The 26378-nt window shown below is 37.1% G+C and overlaps 4 protein-coding genes across 5 annotated transcripts; all 4 read left to right on the top strand.

Moving 5' to 3' along the window:
- The first annotated feature begins 138 nt into the window (after positions 1–138).
- Positions 139–4041, top strand: LOC116004121 (11S globulin seed storage protein Jug r 4-like). Its single transcript, XM_031244053.1, has 6 exons — positions 139–538; positions 618–769; positions 1317–1776; positions 1856–2094; positions 2340–2900; positions 3502–4041. The coding sequence occupies exons 1-6, from the start codon at positions 244–246 to the stop codon at positions 3883–3885; spliced, it is 2091 nt and encodes a 696-aa protein (XP_031099913.1). The 5' UTR covers positions 139–243; the 3' UTR covers positions 3886–4041.
- A 1586-nt stretch (positions 4042–5627) lies between these two features.
- Positions 5628–7840, top strand: LOC116005272 (rho-N domain-containing protein 1, chloroplastic). 2 transcript variants are annotated; one of them, XM_031245535.1, is made up of 2 exons: positions 5628–5766; positions 6524–7840. In XM_031245535.1, the coding sequence occupies exons 1-2, from the start codon at positions 5727–5729 to the stop codon at positions 7564–7566; spliced, it is 1083 nt and encodes a 360-aa protein (XP_031101395.1). In that variant the 5' UTR covers positions 5628–5726; the 3' UTR covers positions 7567–7840. The 2 variants fall into 2 exon arrangements, with proteins under 2 accessions (XP_031101395.1, XP_031101394.1); XM_031245534.1 differs by having other exon boundaries at positions 6509–7840.
- A 1669-nt stretch (positions 7841–9509) lies between these two features.
- On the top strand, positions 9510–14471 carry LOC116004622 (U-box domain-containing protein 3). Its single transcript, XM_031244745.1, has 5 exons — positions 9510–9901; positions 10853–11132; positions 11580–11696; positions 11863–13668; positions 14062–14471. The coding sequence occupies exons 2-5, from the start codon at positions 10857–10859 to the stop codon at positions 14125–14127; spliced, it is 2265 nt and encodes a 754-aa protein (XP_031100605.1). The 5' UTR covers positions 9510–9901; positions 10853–10856; the 3' UTR covers positions 14128–14471.
- A 5878-nt stretch (positions 14472–20349) lies between these two features.
- LOC116003777 (protein LIGHT-DEPENDENT SHORT HYPOCOTYLS 3-like) lies at positions 20350–21832 on the top strand. Its single transcript, XM_031243701.1, has one exon. It carries the CDS (start codon positions 21068–21070, stop codon positions 21626–21628), a length of 561 nt encoding a protein of 186 aa, XP_031099561.1. The 5' UTR covers positions 20350–21067; the 3' UTR covers positions 21629–21832.
- Positions 21833–26378: the final 4546 nt, after the last annotated feature.

Raw genomic sequence — 26378 nt, 5'->3', positions numbered from 1 at the left:
TTCTGCAATGCATTCTCAGAGCAATTTAGCCACGCACTTCGCCATGCAATGCAACAACAATGAGGTGTAACGCAAGAGAGGTTTGAAGGACATGCAAACTGCAAAATGTCATCTCCCTCTCCCCCTATGTGTCAACTCCAAAGCCTCCCTTCTCCCCTATATATACCGCGTTTTCCCCTCGCCACTTCTCACCATCACATACATCTCCATTTCAATTATATTCCTCTAACCTTTCAACAAAAAATGGCGAGATCTTCTGCCTGGCTTTCCCTCTCCCTCACCTTCCTGGTGCTCTTCAATGGCTGCTTTGCGCGGCAGAGCTTCCAGCAGAGCCCCAACGAGTGTCAGCTCCACCAAATCAACGCCTTCGAGCCCACCCTCCGCATCCAGGCCGAGGGCGGCGTCACCGAGTTCTGGGACCCCTACAATGAGCAGTTCCAGTGCAGCGGGTCCCATGTCTTCCGCCACATCATCCAGCCCAGAAGCCTCCTCTTGCCTTCCTACACCAACGCCCCCCTTGTCGCCTACGTCCAACAAGGAACGTATTATTTTAAGATGTTTTGAACTCGTCTTTGCTATTAATCTTAAGTTCATTTGGACTGACACATTTTTAACAGGGTCGGGAGAGTTTGGGATAGTGGTTCCCGGGTGCGCAGAGACGTACCAGTATTCTCAGCAATCCCAGCAATCTGAGCAGGAGAGACACCAGAAGATTGGAAGCTACAGACAAGGCGATATTCTTGTCTTCACCGAGGGAACAGCTCACTGGGTCTACANTCACAATTTGAAACCTCCACATTCACACATTTCTGGGCAACTATATATTCACACAATCATAAATCTACATTCACGATTTCTATACTCTACATCCACACTTTGAAACCTCTACATTCACACATTTTTTGACAACTCTATATTCAGCAATATGTTTACTAATTTTTATTTTTTTTAAAAAAAAAGACAAAAACGACGTAGTTTTGGACCCAGGTCCACCTTGCAAGGTGTACCTGGATCCACAGCATAATTTGCCTCAGATAAGAGCTATTCTAACACATTGTTTCCAGTATCCTACTCTACCATAACACTAGCTAATATATTTAAGAGTGATGATGATGAGTTGAAGAATTCAAGATGCACAAGGAAGCTAAGCTGCAGCCTGCAGGGCTTTAAAGCATATATGGATACATACACACACTTACAAACAAATAGATCAGCTAGGTGCTAGCTGTACTGCATGCTTCTGCAATGCATTCTCAGAGCAATTTAGCCACGCACTTCGCCATGCAATGCAACAACAATGAGGTGTAACGCAAGAGAGGTTTGAAGGACATGCAAACTGCAAAATGTCATCTCCCTCTCCCCCTATGTGTCAACTCCAAAGCCTCCCTTCTCCCCTATATATACCGCGTTTTCCCCTCGCCACTTCTCACCATCACATACATCTCCATTTCAATTATATTCCTCTAACCTTTCAACAAAAAATGGCGAGATCTTCTGCCTGGCTTTCCCTCTCCCTCACCTTCCTGGTGCTCTTCAATGGCTGCTTTGCGCGGCAGAGCTTCCAGCAGAGCCCCAACGAGTGTCAGCTCCACCAAATCAACGCCTTCGAGCCCACCCTCCGCATCCAGGCCGAGGGCGGCGTCACCGAGTTCTGGGACCCCTACAATGAGCAGTTCCAGTGCAGCGGGTCCCATGTCTTCCGCCACATCATCCAGCCCAGAAGCCTCCTCTTGCCTTCCTACACCAACGCCCCCCTTGTCGCCTACGTCCAACAAGGAACGTATTATTTTAAGATGTTTTGAACTCGTCTTTGCTATTAATCTTAAGTTCATTTGGACTGACACATTTTTAACAGGGTCGGGAGAGTTTGGGATAGTGGTTCCCGGGTGCGCAGAGACGTACCAGTATTCTCAGCAATCCCAGCAATCTGAGCAGGAGAGACACCAGAAGATTGGAAGCTACAGACAAGGCGATATTCTTGTCTTCACCGAGGGAACAGCTCACTGGGTCTACAACAGCGGCGAAGAACAAACTGTTATGGTTGTTCTTCAGGATACCTCAAACGATGCTAATCAGCTTGACGCTAATCCTCTCGTAAGTAGCCACAAATCTAATCCCCTTAACACTCCCCAAAAAACTATAACCAGTAACAAAAACACAATTTTATTCCCTTATAAATCCCCAGGCCGCCAGGCCACCACATTTTTTAGAGGCTGGGTGATGAACTTGGCATTTTATACTCTCCAGCCATTTAGTGCTAGATTCGGACTGATTTATTTACTTATCATGAGGTAAAATTTATCTGTATACACTCTCAAATAGTGACTGATTGCTTGCAGAGGTTCTTCCTGGCCGGAAACTCGGAACAAAGCCAGGGAAACAGCCATCAAGGACAGCGTGAACAGGGACGCCACCAACAGGGACAACGTGAACAGGAACAACGTGAGCAGGGGCGACAACAGGGACAGCAGCAGCACGGCGGACAACAAGAGCAGACACGGCGGTTGAAGGAGCAGTTGGGGTACAACAGCAACCTTCTATCCGGGTTCGATGTCCAGATCATCAAGGACGCGCTCAACACGGACATGGAAACAGCGCAGAAGATTGTGGGAGAAAACTCACAGCAGGAGAGAGGACACATCATAACCGTGGAGAGGGAGCTTCAGTTGATCGCGCCGTGGTATTCTCAATCGGAAGAAAGGAAATCCGGGCGACAGGGAGGATCCTCAAACGGTCTCGAGGAAACCCTCTGCACCGCCAGAGTACGACAGAACATCGACAACCCTGAGAGAGCTGACATCTATGACCCTCAGGCCGGCCGCTTCACCGCCCTCAACAGATTCACCCTCCCCATTTTTGGCCTCGTCCGCCTCAGCGCCTCCCGCGGGGTCCTCAACAGGGTACTTTAATTCTCCTCCTCTCCTCCATCCCAACTCCCAAAGATACTACACCTCCAGTCAAATTAGTCAGCTATAGATTTCGTAATCTGGCCTAATTTGAGCTGGTTAGAGGTCATTTAGGTTATTGATCTTAGTTCAAGTGGCCTATTGACTTTGTTTGAGTCTGTTAAGAGCAAACTAAACTGGTCTATCTACCCGTGCTCCTTAACACTGTTGTAAAAATTAATCTAGGTCCTGCCTAGGCCTTAAGGGTCGTGGCGATTTCTTCCTAGGCGCTGGCCTAAGTAGGTGCCTAGCGCCTAACTCGACCACTTTGGCAGCCACCTAGTGTCTAACTCGATCGAATTTGACTGAGTTAACTCGTCTATTTCGATCAAGTTAGCCAAATTAATCCTGTCCGCTCAAGTTAGCTAGCCAATGACCTATTGGTCTTAATTGAGCCACAACCTTAAATAGTTTATCTCATTGTGGTCTGACCACTCGGAAATTTATCTAGTACACACTTGAAGTAGTAATTGCGAGTTTCCTTAATACAAATCAGAAAGATTGTTTTACTACACTAATCGGAAATCTTACAATAGAATGTAATGAATTGTTGCAGAATTGGGGAATCGTACCAAAATGGACCATGAACGCGCACAGCTTCGTGTACGTGACAAAGGGCAGCGCACAAGTCCAGATCGTGAACCACCAAGGAGAAACCATCCTAGACCAGCAAGTCCAAGAAGGCCAACTCTTCCTCGTACCCCAGAACTTCGCCGTGGTGAAACAGGCCGGCGACCAAGGGTTCGAGTGGGTGGAATTCAACACCAATGAAAACGCCATGTACAACACCCTCAGCGGCCGCACCTCCACTCTCGCCGGCCTGCCGGCCGACATTATCGCCGCTTCTTACGACCTATCAAGCTCCAAGGCTCAGAGCCTGAAGCAAAACATGGTTTCCACCTGGTTTTACCAGGCTTCTAAGGGGTCTCGTTTCGTGTAAGAAGGAACTAAAATCAAGTATGGGAGATTCGGAGAGAGTAGTTGAATTTGCATGTTTTGGCCATTATGGATTTGAGAATAAGAGAGGAAACTGCACCTAATAATTATGTTCAAAAATAAATAAAATTTGGAGATTATAAATTTCCATTTCGTTTTATCTCTCTTTCCCTTATGATTTTTACATTTTATTCTTATGCTTTTGTGTTATTTATGTTTTTTTTTTTTTTTTGAAAAGAAAAATGATTAATCTTCATTACTAAAATCATTCGAAAGCACAACCCAGAAAACGACGGAAGGGGCGACTTTAAACGGCGGAGGGCAGATTTTTTCCGTTCTCAAGACTAAAGAAATATTTTGCTATAATAATTTTGCTATTATTAAAAATTTGTTAAATTTTAGAAGTCATTTTTGGGGATTTAGGGTGGATTCTCTAGACACTGTGGCGAATGGAATAATGTTTATGGTGATTCTGACGAAGAAAAAAGAAGTAAAATAAAGGAAGAATGAATTCTAAAAAAAAATGGACATTCAAAAAATGTGTTAAAAAGTGAACAAAAAAGAAATGAAAGAATGAAACAAAAATATTATTATGTGATTACCTAATTAATTAGTCATGTATTCTGTGGTGTAGTTTATTGCTTTCTATTAATGGTGATTTTTCGGCTGCAAATGGTGTCTTGATGATCCTCACACAACGGAATCATTAGCAGTTAAGGAAGCATTATCATGGCTTAAAGATGATAGGTGGCAACATATTTTGATCAAAATGGATCTTTTCGTTTGTCACCTCTTGAATGCCCCATTCCTTGATTTTTCTTATGCCAATTGTATTATTGAGATATGCCGCTCACTAGCCAGGCATTTGAAACAATGTCTTTTTAGTTTATTCGTCAATCAACGAATATATTTGTCCATACTCTTACTATGGCTGTAAATTCTCGGTCTGGTTCTTTAGTTTGGAGCTTTACTATTCATTCTTGTATTAAACACTTATTTTTATTTCTTAAGTTAATAATATTATGTTTGTTTTTTTTTTTCTTTTAAAAGAAAACTTACTAAGCTTAAAATAATGAGAATGAGCTATGTTCAATAAGTTTAGTGGGCTTTATAATGTGGGTAAGACTTGAAGGCTTGGGCCTTGGTAGTCCAAGAAGGCTTTTTTAATGGTGGTGTGGTGCGATAGCCTTGTGGCAAATTATTCTATGGACCAAGGTAAACTTGAGTTCAAAATGCACAATTTACATACTGAATGTTTGTAATTTATATACTGAATATTCACAATTCAAATTGTGAACATTCAGTATATAAAATATAAATATTCAGTATATAAATAAACATGAATCTACCTTACATGAATCTACCTTGCAAGGTGGATCGAGATCCATAGCATAACTATTGCTAGCTTATTCGGGTCGGGTTGCCCTCTCATTAGTACATTGACTAGGTGACTCCATGGGCCAAACCAATAATAATTTAGTCACACTTAATTATCGTATTATTTATGTCTCTTTTATTTTAATCTAATATAAATAAGTCAAGTAACTTCTAACTTAATAACACCCTGGTAAAGTATTTATTTAGACAAAAATGAAAGGAAACCATTGCTTTCGATGTGCTATTTATTTATTTTTGTTGATTTGAAAAAAAAATTTCTTTTCAAAAAAAAAAAATTATTTTTATTTTATACGGAGTATTTAAGATGATAAAATTTCTTTCATTTATTAATTCTCCCTATTACCCTACCCGAAGTTCCGGTATCCCCACCCACGTTCCTTATCGAGTATCGACCAAACGCGGGAGCGAAACCGCCATTAGAGCGCTTCCAAGTTCTGTTCCAAAATAATGTCGTGCAGGATTTATTTCCCTGCAAAAAGCTTTTCAGGTAATTATCCCTGCGGTTTAATTTCCTTCACGATGAACTGTTTAGGCTTTACGCGGATACAGCGTCATAGTCAAGCACGAGCTTCTCAACTGCAAAAATTTGTGTGCAAATCCTTATGTTTGCGATGCTGCATTAGTTTTTCGGCATTTGTGTGTTAAATGGTGGCTTAAAGTTTCCATTTTGGGGGTGTTTCCTCTGTGTGCTGTGATTTCTACGCGTTGCACACTTTCTGTTTGATGAAATGCTTGACTTACCTCAATCCTAATTCACTTCCAGAAAGGTTTCCTTTTTCCAGCATTATTCATCGACCTCGCTCTTAGTATGCTAGAGAATGAATGGTGGAGATATTAGAATTTCTGTCCTTGTGTCTGAAAGCTGGGGTCATTATTTTTGTTTTATAAACTCAGCTATCCTTGGAGGAGCTTAGAATAGTTGGGCAAGTTGTTTCCCATGCATATGAGAGTACTAAATTGGCTATTTACAATCTTTGTAGAAACATTGAAGAGACTCTTTTCCTACTATTGAATGAAGTTGGATGGACTAAGTGGTTGAAGTTTTGAAATTCAAGAGTGATAGTACACTACTACTAAAATAATTAACTTTACAGAGGATCAAATAGTATTTTTGTGTGTTTTTTTTTTTTGAAAGAAAGTATTTTTGTGTGTTAGAACTACTGATTGAGGATTTTAGATGCTTTATTATTTGTTAAATTATATGTAAATGCTTCCCTAACTTGTTGCAGGATTTGGGTTACCAGATGGTAAATGTCTCCCATGCTCTGGGTTATCTGGAGGAGTGGTGAACATATCTCCATGTTCTTCTCCTGGTAAATGGAAGAAATTTCCCAAGGCCAATATTTTACATCTGGAATCTACTACCAGGAGTTCATCTTTTGTTTGTAGTGCTAGTTCTAGCAATCCGAGGAATAATCCTGATTTTTCAAAGTATAGCAAGCATGGGGGTTTCCGAAGGCAAAATGAAGATAGAGATGGCTATGATAACCTAGAAGAGTCTGAAATGTTCTCATCTGAAAATGGGCCACTGCTTACTGCATCCAATACATCGAAAGTCCAAGGGACTGCAACTCCTGGTCCAAGGGAGAAGAAGATTGTTGAACTATTCAGGAAGGTGCAGGCTCAACTCCGTGAAAGAGCGGCTGTGAAAGAAGGTAACAAAGTTCCAGAGCCAAAGGCTAAGGGTAAAGGTAAAGAGAGTGAAACTGTAGATTCGCTTTTGAAGCTTTTAAGGAAACATGCCGTTCAGAAAGAGAAGAAAACTGACAGTACTACTGACTTCATTCTGGATCAGTCTGATGAGAGAAGCACGGACAGCATTGAATCAAAAAGCATTTTGAAGCGGCAACAGCAAGAAAGTGAAGCCCCTGTGGGTAACCGACCAATGTCAAATTTCCGACGGAGATCACCAGTTTCTAGGGTCAAGTTTCAGCCTAGTTATTCCGAGGAAGATACTGTTAACCCTGTTGCACCTGCTGAAACCGATGGAGAACCTCTTGGGATAAATTCAAAACTCAAATCTCTCAATAACACTGGAAGTAAGGTTGATGAGCTTGAGTCTCTCACAGAACCAATTTTCTCAGATGTGTTTGATGAGCTGTCAGAGGACGAGAGTACTGACATTCATGATGAAGATGATAATGATGAAGAACATAACCAAGTTGGCGCCAACAAGTTTGATGAAATGACAGTACCCGAACTGAGAGCGATTGCAAAGACTCGCGGTGTGAAAGGATACTCAAAAATGAAGAAAGTAGAGCTCATTGAGTTGCTGAGCCAAACATGAAGCCTCTATCTTGGCAACTGAGCTTGAAAATTTTGTTTCATGGCTCCATTTTGTTGTTACAGTTATGCAACTTCTGTGCTACCATTTTTTCCCCCTTTTACTAAACAATACTGTTAGACAGCTTTGGTTATCTTAAATTCTCAGCTTAACCTTTCCATTAGCTTCATAATCCCTTGCCTGGTTTTATTCCTTTTCAATATGCACCAATTGACTTGCTCCATGTGGTTGATGGATGTTATTAAAGCACATGTGAAAAACAATAGATTACCAGAAAGTCTTGTGTCTTGTTCTATGATTTAGTTTCTATTGTCTTCTATGGAATGGGATATTTGAGATTTCATTCCTAAGATAAGGTGATGCAGACGTTGCAGATGATACTAAGGCTAACTATTTGTAAAGCTCCCTTTGTATCCCAAGTGGCCAAGTTGGATATCCTACAAATTTTCTTTTCATCCTCCGCTATTAACATCAATTCTTGCCAACACCATTTTGATCGAGCTTGCTACATAGGGGTTTTTTAATGTGGTTTATCACAGTGTGATTTGTAGGTTATCATCTAGATCGAGCCTGCTACACAGTTTGTCTAGTATGATTTACCTTTTCAGTATGGTCGAGCCTGCTACACAGGATTTTCTAGTATGATTTACCTTTTCAATATGATTTGCGAGTTACATAGGATTTTCTAGTATGATTTACCTTTTCAATATGAATTGCGAGTTACATAGGATTTTCTAGTATGATTTACCTTTTCAATATGATTTGCGAGTTATTATATAAGAGTAGTGTTTACCCAGTATACAACTTCGAGTAGCGCGTGTCAAATTTCACATTTACTTATCAACTACCCCAAAATGCTGGATTAACTCTTGAGAATCTTTTGAAGAGTTTATTCCATAATTAGAAAAACAAAACATCATAGTCAGGCAGCTGAAACTGAGTTGGCAATTTGGTTGGATTTTTTCCTTGCATTCCACAGAATCTTGGGCAAGTAAGGTTATTGTTGTGTTTTCAGTCACTCATTTAAATACTACAGAGTAATGTATTATTATCATTGGCCAACTTAACATTGTCCATACATATCATTAATTGTCAACTTAACATTAAATAATACCTTACCACACTCCAACGTTAGTTGATAGATAACAGAATATGACTATATGAGCACTGGAGATGAAGGCTGCCAACTTTTACAGCTTGTCCTAAACTTATGGCCATTGATGAAACCTCAACATTAACAAATGCCAGCTTGTTTCATAAATTCCTGATGCACTCAATCATAGTTGATCGGGAGTTAAATTTAGAATATTGTGATGTGATGGATATCTCCGAATAGGGTACCCAGCCAGGAGTATAACCCAATACCAGGAGCTTGCAGCTCGACCATGTTGACGAGATGATAGGCAGGGCCCAATAGTCTGGTTGCCCACCTGGCGTTGGATGTCAGTCTGCGACGCCCGACCGGGTGCTACACTCAGAGGCGGTCAATGAAGATCTTCCAAAGATTCCCCTTCAGATTTTGTTCAAGATTTCCTTTTTCAACTTTGGGAAAGAAGTGTCACGGTTTTTCTAAGTTCAAATTTGTTAACTTTCTTTCTTTCCTTTCTAAGGCATGTAAATATGATATAAATACCTCTATGGGCCGCATTGAAACGGGTTCTGGAATCAGTTCTCTAACAATTTTATCTCACATTATTTTTTCATTTATTTAACGATTGTGTTGGTCCGCTGTCCGACTACCTGTGTGACTGTAAAATCAATAATTGAGCTAACTTGACTTCCAACCATAGTTTATTTGAGTGTCGTGACTAAAAACTTTAGTTGAATACATAGTTGTGAATATAGAGATGGGAGGGTATATGAGTCATTTCACATCATACCAATGTCTGGAAGCTAATCATCGTACTTCTCTGCAATCTTCCTAGATATCATTAGCCTTTTACCACTTGATAAAAAAAAAAAAGAAAAAAGAATTCCTCACTTCATTGTTCATCGGTTTCTTAATCATCATTTACAGATTCCTCTGTCATTAATCACCTCATTAATTTAATCACCTCAGAACCAACAATGCAACAAATCTGCAGCAACAACAGGGCCTCGCCAATTTAACCCTATTTTTATTTTTATTTTTTAATATTCTCTCTCCCCTCTCTCTCTAGAATGAAGCACTGCCAAGAGGGCTGGCACCTTTGCAAGGATTGTTGGAGAAAAGGGTCACATTAATTCCATTGGTTTCTTCAATGGGTCGTGATGAACTTTCGTGTTAAAGATTCTTGCTTTCTGAAAGTCCATCGTTTCTTCAAGATCTGTTCTTTCTGCTCATCATTTTAGCTCCCAGGTGCGAATTCGATCCCTTGCTCTACCCAATTTCTTTTTTCTTTTTGGTGTGTAGGGAAAACAATTCTTTGGGTTCAATTCTTTTTGCTCAATGCTTGTGGGTAACATTGAGTTCTGTTAATTTTCACTCTGCATATGAACTTTTACTGGTTTCACTGCTTGAATTACTGTATTTGGGATGACTTTGTTCCTGTGGAGGGATTAAGAAGATGGGGTAGGCTTCCGTGGAATAGAAAGATCAGAAAAAAAAAATGTACTTTGCACTGGCCGACAGTTTAGAACTAAGTGAATGAACTTGCTTTAATTCTTGGCTGGGGCTTGAGACCTCCATGGTGGCTTCTGATAATGGGATAGTTAGGCATTTTGATTTAGAAGGTGCTAGACATCATAATTGTTCCATTTTTTCTTGTGAGAGCTTAGGGATGTAATATAATGTTGCCTTAAATTTGTGTAGTCATTGATTTGGGTGATGAGTGAAACCCTCGGCCACTACCTGAGGGTGTACATTGGTTAAACCCCGCCTTGTAAACTTAGTCGGCACCTTATTCAGCAAAGGACCAAAGGAGTTAAACCAATCCTACATTTTGTTTGTATGATACTCTCATAAGCATAGATGGCATGTCTGACCAACTTGGCTGGGGTTGCAATGATTCCTACATTTTGTTTGTATGATACTCTCATAAGCATAGATGGCATGTTCTATTGCTCATTGTATGTATGATACTCTGCAGAAAAAAGTCTAGTTTTTGGGCAATTCAGCAAAAGTTTAGGTTTTTAACCACTGTCCATACGATTAGCCATTCTTAAGCATGCTGCTTGACATGATAATTTCTTTCCCATGTTTTCTTGCATAGCCAAATTCCAATCTTTTCTTCTTTAGTGCTGTTTATTTCTCGTTTGTATTCTGTATTCTGTATATTGATTGATTCAACTGGTGTGAAATTGTGTATAGGTCAATGGACTTGACATCCGTAAAATGCCTTATTAACAGCATTTCTCGATTCGTTCATCTTGTGACATGTCGTATCTCTAAGACTGTGCCTGGCCAGAAGGACTTTGAAGATACTGCAAGTATGTTGAAACTTTTAAAACCAACTCTCGATGATGTTGTTGATACAAGAGTGCCTTCGGATGAAACTGTTTGTAGAGAGTGTGAAGAAATGGACACGGCTATTAATGAAGCCAGGGAGTTCCTCGAGAATTATTCTCCAAAGAAGAGCAAGATTCTCTCTGTGAGTACATTTTGAATGACTTATCTTCCGTACATCATAACACAAGCTGCACAATTTGGGGGGTTCTAATTTTCAACTGAAAATCCCTAGAAATGGGGCTTCTGCCGTGATGTTAGGCTGCTTAAGAAATTGCCTCGAAATAAGAAGAGCTTATCACCCCCACTTTGTACCCTTCAATAAAAGCGACAGAATAATATTTTTGGCAGTTCTCGTTCTAAAAGTAAAAGAAAAAAGAAAGAAAGGACACCGAGAACTTGAGTTGAAGTATGGGGTAAATAACCATCTCTATGGCCTGAAATTATACTATATTAAACGAGAATGGAGTAATTATTTGAAAATGAAAAAAAAAAAAAAAATGGAGAGCGGGGAATTGGTATTTGGCTGCACTAACAACTGTTCAGCATTATTAATTTTTAATAGGATCTTGTTATCTTTTGATATCACCAGGCTTTGCAGAGTAAGCAACTGCTGCTGAAAATCCAGAGCTCCGGTCTTGAGATTTCTCGCATTCTATGTGGATTGCTAGAACAATCAATGTCGAGTTTAAGTCTATCCGATACTGAGGTGAGGAAACAGATAGAAAGTATTTTAATTCGCAGATATTTGTTCTATTGTTTTAATCGCTTTTCTATTCTGCTGTTTACTCTCTCTCTCTTTATTTTGCACAAGTGATATTGTGATCTTAGTTGCCCTATATCACAGTTCTGCTGATTACGGTTCTCTTTTTCAGTGCCGTATACAGGATTTTTATGGTATGGAATCGGACGAATTGTTAAAATGCATGAAAGGTGCTCTTGAAAGCCTAGATGAAGGAAAAAGTCCTTGCTCGGAACATCTTTTGACAATGATACAGTCATTAAATTTGATATCCCCCGAGGAGCCACTGAATGAGTGTATTGCACTGGAGAAGGAGAGACTGAAGGCTGAAGAAAATAGAGGACGAGATAATATATTGCAAATAGAACGTGTGATTGAACTCATGAGCCATATTCGTGATTGTATGGTTATGCTCAACAGTGCGTCTATAGATGGCGTTAAAATCCCGCCCCATTTCCGGTGTCCTTTATCTTTGGCAGTCATGTTGGATCCGGTAATCATTGCTTCAGGCCAAACGTATGAGAGGGTTTCGATTCAGAAATGGATGGATCATGGATTGACTACGTGCCCAAGAACACGCCAGAAACTCTCACACTCGAATCTTATTCCCAATGTCACCGTCAAGGCTATGATAGAAAATTGGTGCGAGGAGAACAAAGTGGAGCTTTTTGCTAAGCCCGAGAATACTAGCCTCATAGTTGTTGAAAATAGTAATTCGTCTTCCCAAGACTGCAATTCAACGTCGAGGTGGAAGGCTAATTCGACTCATGGAATCAGTGCGGAAGGATTCAATGGTTGCCATGTTAGGGAGGATCACTCGTCCCCGGAACATTCATATGTTCACAGCCGGAGTGAATCAGCATCGAGTGTTGTTTCGAGTATTGATTATCTTCCCGTGACATCAACTGATGCCTCAAAGGTATCGAGCAAGCATGACTACGGTAGTGATAAATCAGGCGAAATAACATCCGATTCTGCTGCTCCTCTTAATAAGAATACTGCGATTTCTTCTTTGCCATCTGGAAAGCAGTATCGTGGCCCCAAAACATTGCCCGAAACAGCTGCCTGTGGAAACTACAATCATTCCAGGAGACAAACTTCCCCGACTGAGTCATTGTCTAATGAACGAATTACAACTTCCCGTGTTGAAGAACTTATTAGGGATTTAACGAGTCAATCACCTGATTTACAAGCTGCAGCTGCAGCAGAATTGCGGTTTCTTGCAAAACATGATATGGAGAATCGCGTTATTATTGGCCAATCTGGGGCTATTGAGCCGTTGATCTCGTTGCTACACTCGGATGCAAAGCTTACTCAAGAGCATGCAGTCACCGCACTTTTAAACTTATCGATAAGTGAAAATATCAAGGCCATGATTGCAGAAAGGGGCGCACTGGAACCTCTCATCCACGTGTTGAGAACGGGAAACCCGGGAGCGAAAGAGAATGCTGCAGCCGCTATTTTTAGTCTTTCTCTTCTGGAAGAGTATAAGATAAAGATTGGCCGCTCTGGTGCAGTCAAAGCCTTGGTTGATCTTCTAGGATCGGGCACGATCAGGGGGAAAAAAGACGCTGCTACAGCCTTGTTTAATCTATCTATTTTCCATGAAAATAAGGCCCGTATAGTTCAGGCAGGAGCAGTGAAGTATTTAGTACAATTCTTGGACCCTGAAACAGTAATGGTCGATAAATCTGTAGCTCTTCTTGCAAATTTGTCTACCATTCCTGATGGCTGCTTGGCTATTGCTCGAGAAGGGGGCATACCCCCACTTGTTGAGATTGTCGAGATTGGATCTCATCGAGGAAAGGAAAATGCTGCCTCGATACTGTTGCAACTGTGCCTCAATAGTCCCAAGTATTGTCGGCTTGTGTTGCAAGAGGGCGCTGTTCCACCTCTCGTCGCATTATCTCAATCCGGTAGCACACGAGCAAAGGAGAAGGTATTACTATACAACTTTTTCTACATTTTGTATTGCCTTCAATAACCTGCTAATTCATTGATGCACACATAACCAAAGGCCTTGTGGTCGAGCGACATAGTTGTCACTTCTCAAATGAGAGGTCTCAGGTTCGAATCCCAGTGTGGGGGCATTGACTCTATGTTGAAAGTATGTATGAACAGATACTGCATTGAACAGAGTCAATAGTACTCAAAAAAAGAAAAGTAGTTCGAGGGGAAAACACACCCCAATTGAATATTGAACTACAAAGACACTCTCCATCTCGATTGAAAAACGATTTATCTGCACGTTTGTGTACACACCCCACCTGTTTCGTTCTTTTTGGAGAAGATGATACAAACCTTAACGTCATTTTTCATTGTGTTGGAGCAGGCACAGCAGCTCCTCAGCCATTTTCGTAACCAACGGGAAGGTGCCATGGGGAGGGGAAAGTCGTGAAAGCAGGTTTCTAGAAAACTTTTTCGCGTTGTCTTGCTTCATTTTTTTCCCCTTGTGCCCCCGCTTCCCTTGTTGCCACACGACGTGCAAATGGATGTTAGATCGCTTTCCTATAGTTCCATAATTGGCGAGTTGTTGCCAATAAGATTGTACTGTAATTGGTGTTGAGATATGTAGCTGCTAGCAGGCAGGTCTGTATATGCACTTAAAATTATTGTCAATATCCATGTTAGGCAAGGTAGCTAAGTATGAAATTCTTTTATTATAGCTTTCTAAGTATGAAACTCTTGGTTGCACATTTTGGTATGAATTGAATGAGCCACTGATCTTGCTGGAGTGTCCTATGAAGTATCCCGAGTCGACTCAGACTCCTTCTGAGTTCAATTCTCGAGATTGACCCGTATAGATGAGCAATTTATATCGTGGATCAGGGTTCACATTGCACTGTATTTATTTTTCAGAATATAAATATTATTTCCCACAAATCTGAAATGGGCTTTGTTGTTTTGAGGCCCAAACAATGGTACCACAAAATCTTTGTCTAGAAGCTAAGGTTAATTAATCACTCCTAGTTCAATTACTATGAGAGGGCTAAGTAGATTAATTAATATTAAATACAATAATAAAAACCTTAAGCCCAGAAAGAGATTATTAAAAAGGTGAAACAATAATTTTCATATAAAAAATTCACGATCTTGATTCTTGTCAATACCTTCTAGATCAAGTATGTTACAATAGATCTTTCTAACACTGTACCCTACTCAACTTCCTCTCAGTCGAGTCTATTGCAAAGAATATCCTTAGTGTGATTTACACAAGAGCAAAGTGCACACTATCAGATAATGATAACGGGATTCTTTCGTCATGCCAAAAAAAAAAAAAAAAACCTTAATGATATCTTATTATATTGCGTGGCAGCCACAGAACCACAAAATAAAGATTTAAAAGTCGGTGGTGTACCAAAAAAGGGAATAATATTTCAGACAAAGATTCCTAAAACACAAAAAAAGTTTGTTAAAGCACATGATTTAATGGATTATAGTTGTACGGAATCTTGTTTCAGTTTCTAAAATGAAATGCATATATTACTGTGTCTACAAATCAGGAAAAACCCTAGTTTGCCATTTGGGGTTTGCTTTGTTCCATTTCTCTTTTCGAAGAGATTGGGATATGGAAAATCTATGTGTATGTGTGTTGTTTCTTTATACCTATATTTATATACATCTTCTCTTCTTCCAAGATTAGGGCAACATGCACTTCTGCTTAACACATTAATTAAATAAAGTTTCGAGAGAACAAGGTTTTTTTTTTTTTTTAAGTACTACAATCTAACCCTATACTTAGATTGGGTTGGGACTCGAACCTGAGACCTTCCATTTGGAATGGTAACAGTGATGCCATCAGACCACAAGGTACAAGGTTAAAAGCAATTAAAAGTAATATAATATAATGAATCTAATGATATCGATCATTCTTATCAAATTTTTACTAGCTCTTTTGGTTGAAAGTTTTTGTGGGTTGGTACATGGATTGTTAATATTATGAATATTGAATGTTTAAACTGTGGGGCATGGCCGATAAAGGGGCCATGTCTAGTTCTCGATGGTTGGGATTATTGAGCAGAGGTCGGTAAAGCTCTTAAGGGCCAAGTCCAGCATCGAGCCTGTCTCGAATAATGTAATGACGGTCCATAAATAAGGAAATAAGTTGCGCTTTCGCTACATCTATAGTTTTTGGTATGTGTGGTAAACGCTTGATCTTAACATAAACGTTATAAAGGATTTGTCATATTAAAGGGTTCATAGTCAGGCTTTCTTTTAAGTAAGAATTAAACACTACGAGTGTGATTTAGTCTGATCTGAATTAATCTTATAGTTGTGAGGATATCAATTGTATGTAAATATATATAATGCTGTTTGTAAGATTCGAATTCTACTTCATGCATAAACTTGTTTCTTTGAAACTCTTGTGATGAGTGGGTCATGCTTCTCTCCTTTCTCGTGTGGACCAGACTTTTGCAATAGGCTCTTTGTTACGGTTCAATTTTGGAAGAATTGACAAACAATAAATAAATGAACTAATTACATTTGCAGAAATATGTTACGGAGTAATATTTATGTTTAGCTAAAAGTGATTTTTAAAAAATTGAGGGGTTGAGTTCATAATCGAGATTTTTGACCACTTTTGTTATTAAAAAGTTGTCTATCGATATTATTGATTATCTGTCAATGTTGTCGATAATACCACAAGGAGATCAAGTTTGTTTGGTTTTTAATCTTTAAATTTAGGTTTAAAAAAAAAAAAAGATGTTCGGGAATTCAAACTTGACTTGCTATGATACTAATATATATGAGTAACGAAGGCGTAGCTTTATTTTTTTATACTTACTAACAGACATCGTCTCACGCTTCAATGGCAAAGTGTTAAACTTGGCTTTCCAAGCTTTTACCCAATAATAACGAAATAAAGTAACGTATTTACTACTAGCTATAGCTTTCAATGTAATAATAGTAAAGTTGCACTTTTGTTACTTACATATATAGCAGTGCAGTACCGTATTTCGATAATAGAATGTTTAACTTAACCTTTCAAGCGGTCACCCACCAGAAGAAGTATAAGGTTAAATATTGATGATCACATTGATGAGAGTTGTAGTGTATAGTCCAAGAATAGTTGCAAGTCTAAATCAAAGAGCTTATGTTTGTGATGATGAACAATGAGAAGGACATAAAGATTAAGTGTCACTAAAGTCCAGATGATATCCACATGGGATGCTGCTTTGTTTGCCGGATTTATCGTACATTCTCAGGTTATATATCCCCTGATCAACCACCACTTTGTTTCTTCTTTTTATTTATTTTAATAATTTAATATAAGTTCGATAAGTTACCGATATTGATTAATGATAAGATATCACATCAACTTTTGATCGACCAAACTTTATTTAAATATTTATTTTATACTCTTATGTTTTTTATAATATATTTTTTTCATATGTGTTATGACTCATGATTATGTGTAATCGAAAATTTTATAATATTATTTTTTCATATATGTCATGACTCATGATTGTGTGTAATCGAAAACCTTAATTACTTGTAAAATTCTAAGATTAAAGTAATTATTGATTACGAGACATTTATATATTGTATAGATCAATTTTAATATATAGGATTTTTTTTCTTTTATGCTTTTCTTCTATCATATTAAAAAATAATAATTTAACTACACGTTCAAGTATGTAACTAATTTTTGTTTTATTACAAAATGTTTATAATTTAATGTAGTTCTTGAATTACTACATTAGTTACTTTTTTTTTTTGAATATTACAAATGTAATAATTGCCAATAATATATTTTGTCATTTAAGAATTCCAAATCCAATTGCACGGTATGAAGTAGTTATTGTTCTTGTCTTATATAATAGTTGCAACATTTTTAATTCTCAAAAAAAAAAAAAAAAAAGGACAAGTCATTTTCCACCTCAAAAAAAAAAAAAACTTAGAGAAATTGCAAAGGGATTGGATCAACTTTACTATATATGTGATGCCTGTAAGGTGGTCGAATGAGTGAAACATAAATGTATTTTTATTTCTTTATATTTATGTGGTCATGTTTTGATAGTAGAATGCTGAACTTAGCCATGCAAGCCTCTGCCCAACAACGACGATAAATATAAATATCAATTAAAAAAAGTTACAAGCTAAGGGTATAGATTTGCAACATTTATAAGTTTGTGTATTTGGCATAGAATGTACTACATGCTTGTTATTTTTATGAACAAACATTTTTACAACCATTGTTATACCATGGACTATGGTCCATAACATAAAAAATTATTTTTAGTATATTATATGTTTATTTTTATTGTACTACAAGTTTGTTTTATTTATTCTTGCTCAGATCAGTTACAAAGAAAAATAAAAGCATAGCCCAAATTCTTTAGGGCTAGTCTCCTGTTAGACCGTCTCACGAATATCTATCCATGAGACGGGTTGGATTTAATAAAAATGGGCCATAACAAAATCGCGTATATAATTAATATTTTAAGCTTTATATTAGATGTAGTACTTTATAGCAAAATTGTAATAGACAATTTGCAATATATAAAGTAATAACATAACAAAATTACAAATATCATTAATACTTAGCTTTAAGCCTTACATATAATAATTTACAACATAAATTAGTAGTTTAAAAAACTCTAATAGATAATATGCAAAAAATAAGGTAATAACATATAGCAGAATTGCATATATAATCAATCATGTAAGCCTTATATATAATACTTTATAGCAAAACGATAATATATAGTTTGTAGGAAAAAAAATAACATAATAGAATTATAGATATAATTAATACTTTAAGTCTTGTATATAATACTTCATAGCACAAATGTAGTATTTTAGTGCATAAATGACATATTTTGCAAGGAATAAAACAATATATACAAAATATAATTGCAGATATCATCAATACTTTAAGGCTTATATATAATATACTTTATAACATAAATATAATACTTTATAGGAAAACTATAATAGACGATTTGTAGGAAATAAAGTGTCATTACAATTATATTGCATATATAATCAATACTTTAATTGTTATATATAATACCTTATAGTATAAATGTAATACTTTATAACAAAATTGTAATAGACCGCTTGCAAGAAATAATGTAACTAAGCATATATATCGTAAGATTCAAATAAATTCTTCTTAATTGACCCGTCTCGCGGATTGAGACTCATGAGACGGTCCCACAGAAAAATTTACGAATTCTTTAACATGACGACTCTTACAAAAGTCAAACTTTTGATTTAGAATTGCATTAGTAATCTAGTTACACAGTGTGCAGAACCATTGGTTATTACATTTTTAATAACTAAAAGATAAAACTAAACCACTTTAGTTGTATTAAAACTAAATTAAATATTTTTGTAGTAATAATACAAGAAGTAATTACATAAACAGTAATTCAATGTCAGTCAGCAGCAGATCAACATGGCATTAACTGTGTGAATGCAATCTACGACCAATCACTGCTAGAGGGGTGTAAACTTTGTCCTAACCTTAATCTTTTTGTTTGTACAACATTTATTTGTATTGACTAGTTAATATGCCTTAACTTTATGAGTACTAAAAAAACTAGTTCATAAAGATATGTGATTTTACACATAAATTATTAGGTCAAGTAATGTTCTTGAAAATGTAAGCTTGGAAAATGGAAAGGGATGCTAGTGCCCAGACCTCTGGTCTATTAGTACAGACACCATACACTGAACTTTTGCAGCCCAGTCTTAACTCTCAAATTTATATTTTTGTGAACTATTGCATGCACTTTTATTTTATTTTTATTTTATTGTTAATTTTTTACTGATTCAATATCTTCTAATTAATCTAGAAAAATGTAACTTGTATTTAAAAAAAATATTTTTTTTCTCCAATAAAATTAGAATGCACAAGGGGTGTTTTACTCTTTAGAAGTACTATTAGGTAGAGGTTCATCATTATTCACTTGGTGCAAATAATTCAAAGTACGGTGTTGTTGGATGTTAGTACTGAGCAGATCCTAAGTGTAGGAGACACCTTTAAACATATACCATACTCAGATTAATTCTTGTTTGCACCAGGCCGACCCAGTTAAGGGGCAACGTGCTGGCCATATTGTTTTTTTTTTTTTTTTTTTTCATATGAGAATGGATTCGAACTCACGGCTTCTCTTAAGGGACGAGAGTGCACGGACACTCACGTCAACCAAGCTGGTTTAATAAGAAAATATTATTGTGCATTCATTACTAGTTATAACTTTTAGTATAGTATGATAAGCACTTGATTTTGACAAGCATGCATACATCATCTTAATTCATAGGTTTTCACTCCAAACTCGAGTATCCTTACATGCCCAGTCCTAAAGCCCCCGTGAAAGCTACCATTTGTCCTAAATTTTGGTAGAAGTGGAAATCATTGCAAAACGTAACGTATCTCAACAGCGATATATATTTTGTAAATAATTATACAGATCAAATTAAAGTACCAAATGGACAGATTCATACAATTACCCTCGATATAATTCAGATATACGTACTAAGACTTTCTAGCGTTAACCTACTTCGAGGGGTAGAAATCATTTTCCTAGCTACTTGAGTGCGTGTCTCTTCTCTCTCACACACATATCAGCAGAAGCCAAGCCCTAAACAGTTGTTTCTCTTTCCTTTCCAACACTTTCTCTCTATGAAAATGAAGGACTTGACTTGACCCTTGAGCCTTGAGGGAGAGTAGAGTGTAGCAGTGTGTGCTTCTCCCGTTTTGGGAAAAACCCATTGGATTTTCACATATTTTCAGAAACTAAACCCTCTTTTACCCCTCACCCCACCCCCCTCCCACCTAGCTAGCTTTCCCAACATTATTTCCTGCCATTGCTTAAACCAAGAATTCAATGCATCACTAATAACAGATCCATTCCCATTCCACTCTCCCATCAATCTCATCATCATCATCATCTATCATACCCAATATATATGTGCTGCATACCCAACACTCATATTTCTCTCTCTCTCTGTCTCTGTAACAAATATGGAAATCTTCTGATATATCAATCACCAACTTCAATTTGCTCCCTTTCCCTTTTGATCTCTTGTTTCTCTGGTCAAAACCTCCCCTCCCTTCTCTCTCTTCTTCTTCTTCCTTTCCCCTTTTTTTCTTTTTTTGGGTTCATATGAAACCCTAAAGAGTACGAGGAATTGAAGCTTCATAGATTTTTTCGATCTTTAATCAGGTTTTCACAGTTTACGCTAGACTGATCTTAAACTTTCAGAACCTTAATTAGGTTTTCACAATCTTAAGCTTCCAGAACCTTTATTAGGTTTTCACAGTTTAGGCTAGACTGATCTTAAGCTTTCAGAATCCGGTAAGGGAAGGGAAATATATATATATTATGGATTCGTTTCAGGAAGTTGAGAGTTCGAATTCTGAGACTAATAACAGTCACGGCTTCTCCGGAGCTGTTGCCGTCGGAGGGAGCTCGGCGGCGGCGACGTCGAGTAGGTACGAGAATCAGAAGCGGCGGGACTGGAACACGTTCGGGCAGTACCTGAAGAACCACCGGCCGCCGCTGGCGCTTTCCCGGTGCAGCGGGGCCCACGTGCTGGAATTCCTGCGATACCTCGACCAGTTCGGAAAAACTAAGGTGCACACCCCAATCTGCCCCTTCTACGGCCACCCGAACCCGCCGGCGCCCTGTCCCTGCCCGCTCCGGCAAGCCTGGGGCAGCCTCGACGCTCTCATCGGCCGCCTACGCGCCGCCTACGAGGAGAACGGCGGCACGCCGGAGACGAATCCGTTCGGCGCACGCGCCGTCCGGCTTTATCTCCGGGAGGTTCGTGATCTGCAGTCCAAAGCCCGAGGGATCAGCTACGAGAAAAAGAAGCGGAAACGGCCCCCGCAGATGCCGGCGGCTCAGCCGCCGCCGCCGCCAGGTGAAGCACCGCGTGTCTGATGTGTACTACGTAGTAGTATTAATGTTATCATCATGTCCGATCAAGCTTGCTTTTCTTGCTTTAGAAAGAAAAAATTATTTCAAAAAAAAAAAAAACCACTAGTAGATCTTCCCAGACATTATTATCTCTACTTATTAATCATGTAAGGGTATAGTATTATTCATTATAATTTTCTCAATACTATCATGTTTTATCTCTGTTAATCCGCAGATAAACTAGGGTTAGGATTTTAACCCGTCAACATTCATGCGATTAAGTTGTCATTTAAAATTCACTCTAAAGTTTTAACTTCGAGTTTCATACATTGTAAAAGTGCACTCAAAACATTTAATTTGTTGGTCCAAGTTTAATTTCTCTAAGATAAATTGCTGATTTAATAATAATAATAATATTATTATTATTATTTCAGTTCACCCTAGCTAATGCACAGTATAGTAAGTGTTCTGTCACTACCAAGAAGTTAAGATGAGTGGGATGTGGGAGTACCCAACACCTTAGTATTGGGAGATATAGTACTGTTTGTTTCTTGTACTGTTTGAAAAATGGTTGGAGTAGATGTACTTGAACTCATCCTCACTGTTTCTTAATTTAATTTCTTCAATTCTTTATTTGGTTTCCTTTTATCCACAGTTACTTGTTGTGTTATGTTCATCAATTTTTTTCTTGACACCTAATTTCTTGTCACCATCCCATTGGATTTACTTCGATCTGTAATCATAATGTTACAAGTCTGACTCTAGTTGGCATGGCCTATTAATAGTTTGATCGAGTCGCTCAATTATAAACAATTTAGGTTGATTTACTCTTGTGGTCGATCTTCTGCCGGTTAGGGTTCTTTCTTATATTAATTAGAGGTCTCGGTTTTAAGTCCAGGGAATAAAGGGTTACCTTAAAACTAAAAATTGAAACATTTGCTAATTAAGACCAATTAAATAGACTGGAATTGATGAATACTAATGAAACCAGGCAATTTCTTGTTGTAATTATGTTGTTATCTGTAGAGTGGCAGATTTCTGCAAAATCTTTTGTCTGACCCTTACAGCTTTATTGCATGAGAGACTCAAAGTTTCTTCTGGGCATGTCAAAACAACAAAAAAGAAAGAAAAAAAATCATATCCAAACATGCATTATTCCCTCTTCTGTCAAGGGTTTGTTTGTTCTTCTTCTTAATCTTCATCTTCTTCATCAATTCTTTTCCTTTTTGAATAATGAAAATGGATGAGAATATTGGTGGTGTCATTTCAACCCTGAGATAATGGATGATGGAATTGGGATGGGAGACAATATATGTGAACACCTTTTGCTTTTGAGGTCCTCATTACGAGATCAGAAGATGCAAGTTTCAAACTATGAATTCAAACAGTGAAATCTTGAAATTTTAGGCAGGTCTAGTCAGATCCACATAATTGAAAACAGACAAAACAATTTTAATTTTTCTTCTTTTTTAATGAAAAAACATCCTTTTAATTTCCCTAAAACCTTAATTCACCCCATAGCTATTAACACAAGCTAAGAGAGCTTGATGGGTATTGTGAAAATGGTAGAAAAAATCATAAGAGACAGACAAACAACCTTTGTATTGAATTGCAGTGTATAAAGTTTTGTGTACAAGGTGGTGGTGGTGGATGGATATTTATAGTGAGGACAATAATATACTAACGAACATGTGAAAAGACAATTCCATGATAAAAGCTGGAAGCATTTGATATATACGATAGATACCACATTGCTTCTTGTTTTATTTGGTGCTTGCTTGGGTATGTACTCTTCATCCATAATTTTCCACTAATTTTTTATCATATTTTTTTTTATGTATAATTGACTAGCTTTTAGCGGTTTTGTAAAACATGAAAAGTTTGGAAAGTATTATGGTGTTAGGCAACGGCTTAAAGGGTTGAATTTATTATCATGTTATCGAAACATACTGCTTACTACTATGAAATAACTTTGCGTAGTGGTCAGCACTTGGCTTAAAGGGTTGAATTTATTATCATGTTATCGAAACATACTGCTTACTACTATGAAATAACTTTGCGTAGTGGTCAGCACTTATCTGACAAAAAATATCATGTATTGGGTGGTAGGTTAAATGACTAAGTCCAGTGTCCTATAATCGAAAATTCCCAACCCTGACCCGACGGGTGTCCCTCACTTTGAGAGGATTCAATTCATGGTCTTTCTTCCCAAACTTCATCCCTGTATCCAACTGGAATGTTTATGGAGGTTAGTTATGTCTTTTTTCCTTAGTGATAAGTGTTGATAGACATGAATATTATGCATCTTCAAGATTTTTATTTATTTATTTATTTATTTATTTTGTTTATTAGTTGTTACTTAGGTGGTGGTGTTAGTGTTAGGAAGAAGCAATTGAAAGGGGAATGGATTGGAAGTAAGAGTTAAATGACTTTATTCATTGCTTCATTTTTTAAGTATACTTTTGAGCAAATCTATCCTAAGCCGACAACAATTCTATGATTGGTTAACGTTCTAGAATCGCTTTAAGACTTTGGGTTGATTACTTGGTTTAAAGAGAAAGTTCCACAATCTTTGCATTTTTTGAATGGGAAAAGTAATAATATGAATTGAAATCCTAACTATTTCACAAAAATTAAACCACGAATATATTTTTAACTTCTGCATCTAATAATTCGACCACTTTTTCGAATACTTGTCAAATATAACTATGTCAAAAACTATCACTATTAGTGAAGACTCAATTTTATTTCTTTATATTTGTGTAATAGTTAATATCACGTTTCTACAGAAGATGCTGAATCTAACTTTTCAGGCTTCAGCCTAACACTTATATGCAAGACTACATGTGTGAAATCATGTTATCGCCTTTAATTTGTTCGCAAGCTCATTCCATGATCTATATGGTGAGGCTTTGAACGAACTCATATCATAACTACACTATAAAACCCAACTTATGAATAAGTTTGACCTAAGTTTTATATATAAAAAAGAGATAACAGAGAATAAAGAAAATTATATTCAATAACAATATAATGCTGAAACTCTTGGAAGGTTGTGATCTTTATGGTGGGGTATGGATGGAGAATGAAGCAAAGGAATGGAATGGATTTGATGTAAAAAGGATCTAAATATTCACAGCAAAAATGAAGTAATAAGGTTAATGAAAAAAATATAAAATGGATAGAATTTAGAGGGGAAGACAATGAAAGGGCAGGTAAGGTACTCAAAAACCGAAGTGGAAGTGGGGAAATGGAAAAGATGTATTATTATGATGCATGTCAGAAAAATATGATCAGTTTGATTGACAATATAGAGCTGATTGTGCTGTGAAGAATATTTCAATTTTTCCTGCTCAGGGTCATGTCAACTCATTCCACTAAACAATTAATTCATTGCATTTATTTATATTTACATTTTCTCTTCTACTTTTTTTTTAAATTCTTTTATTTTTGGTTTATGTGACTTTGATAATTATAAGGGGTTTTGTAATAATTAAGCGTGTCTGTATATATATATATAATTCCATTTATATGAGACCTTAAGTGAGAATTTGTGAGTTAATTTTGTGTGTGTGTGTGTGTTTTTTTTTTTTTTTTTTGTNTTTTTTTTTTTTTTTTTTTTGTGAATAATTTAGATTTGGTTTCATAAAATAATACATATTGATTTTTATTTTTTTAAGTGGGAAGTTGTGTGTGTGTTTTTTTCTCTTGTAACTACTGAAGATGTGACCAAATTTGTTTCATATTTTCTTGGATCATCATTGTTGTGAACTGGAGCTGCTATTTCTTCATCATCGATCGAGTATTCATCCATAGAAAGTGATGTATTTTTTTTCCGCAAGTCTTTTGAGTATAATATTGTCTATATTTTGATGTTGGTGTATATGTACATATTCTGGATAGTACGTACTATTGTTCATTCAGTTGTTCTGATTGTGCAACCCAGGGTTGTGAGTTGTGCATCGTAGGCTGATATGTTGGTCCCAAAAATGGTTAATAGATAGAGATGAAAGTCTAGAAGGGGTGGGAGAGGGGGGTTGAATAAACTTTCATTGATTTTTTAAAAACTCTCATTTCTGCCAATAGTGTAATAAGATGGTTAGCTTATAAGTGCACTCGAAATAGTTTAAGGTAAGTAGCGAAGTTTTGAAGACACAAACGTTTTGTTTGAGTGTGATTAGTTGGTCTTGTCAGACAATCAGTTGTGTGTGAGCAAAAATGAACTGTAAAATAAACACAATAAATAAAGTAAGTGTGAGAGAGAATTTTTTAAGTGGTCCGAATACTTCACTAACTTGCACTCAACTCTAATAAGGTTTCACTATGTATTTTTGTCCCCAAAATATTTCACTATGTATAAGTATTGCTACCCGTCCCTCCTAATCTCCCCTTGACATGACACATTTTTATTTGATGATTTAGTATTTGATACTTCTCTCGTCCCATTTTATGTGTCTGGTTCGGTTAACGAAACTTGACTAAAGTTATTTCTAATCCTTTTTCATGACATTAAGTTTATTATTAGTATACAAAATTTATATAATTAGAAATTACACAAAAAGTACTATTAAACACAAAATATCAAATTTAAAAATAAGCAAAAAATATTTAAAAAAAAAAACAAAGAAGAAAGAATCGATTTAACCAATGAATAGTAAGTATGACAGATAAAATGTGACAGATGGAGTAATAAGTTAGTGGGGTCCAAATTCATAAAATCCAATTGTTATAAGCCATGTTAGGATAGATTTAAGGTGGGGGTGGGGGTGGGGGC

Source organism: Ipomoea triloba, chromosome 14, assembly GCF_003576645.1.
Source record: "Ipomoea triloba cultivar NCNSP0323 chromosome 14, ASM357664v1".
Lineage (NCBI taxonomy): Eukaryota > Viridiplantae > Streptophyta > Magnoliopsida > Solanales > Convolvulaceae > Ipomoea > Ipomoea triloba.
This window is presented reverse-complemented; position numbering and strand designations above follow the sequence as displayed.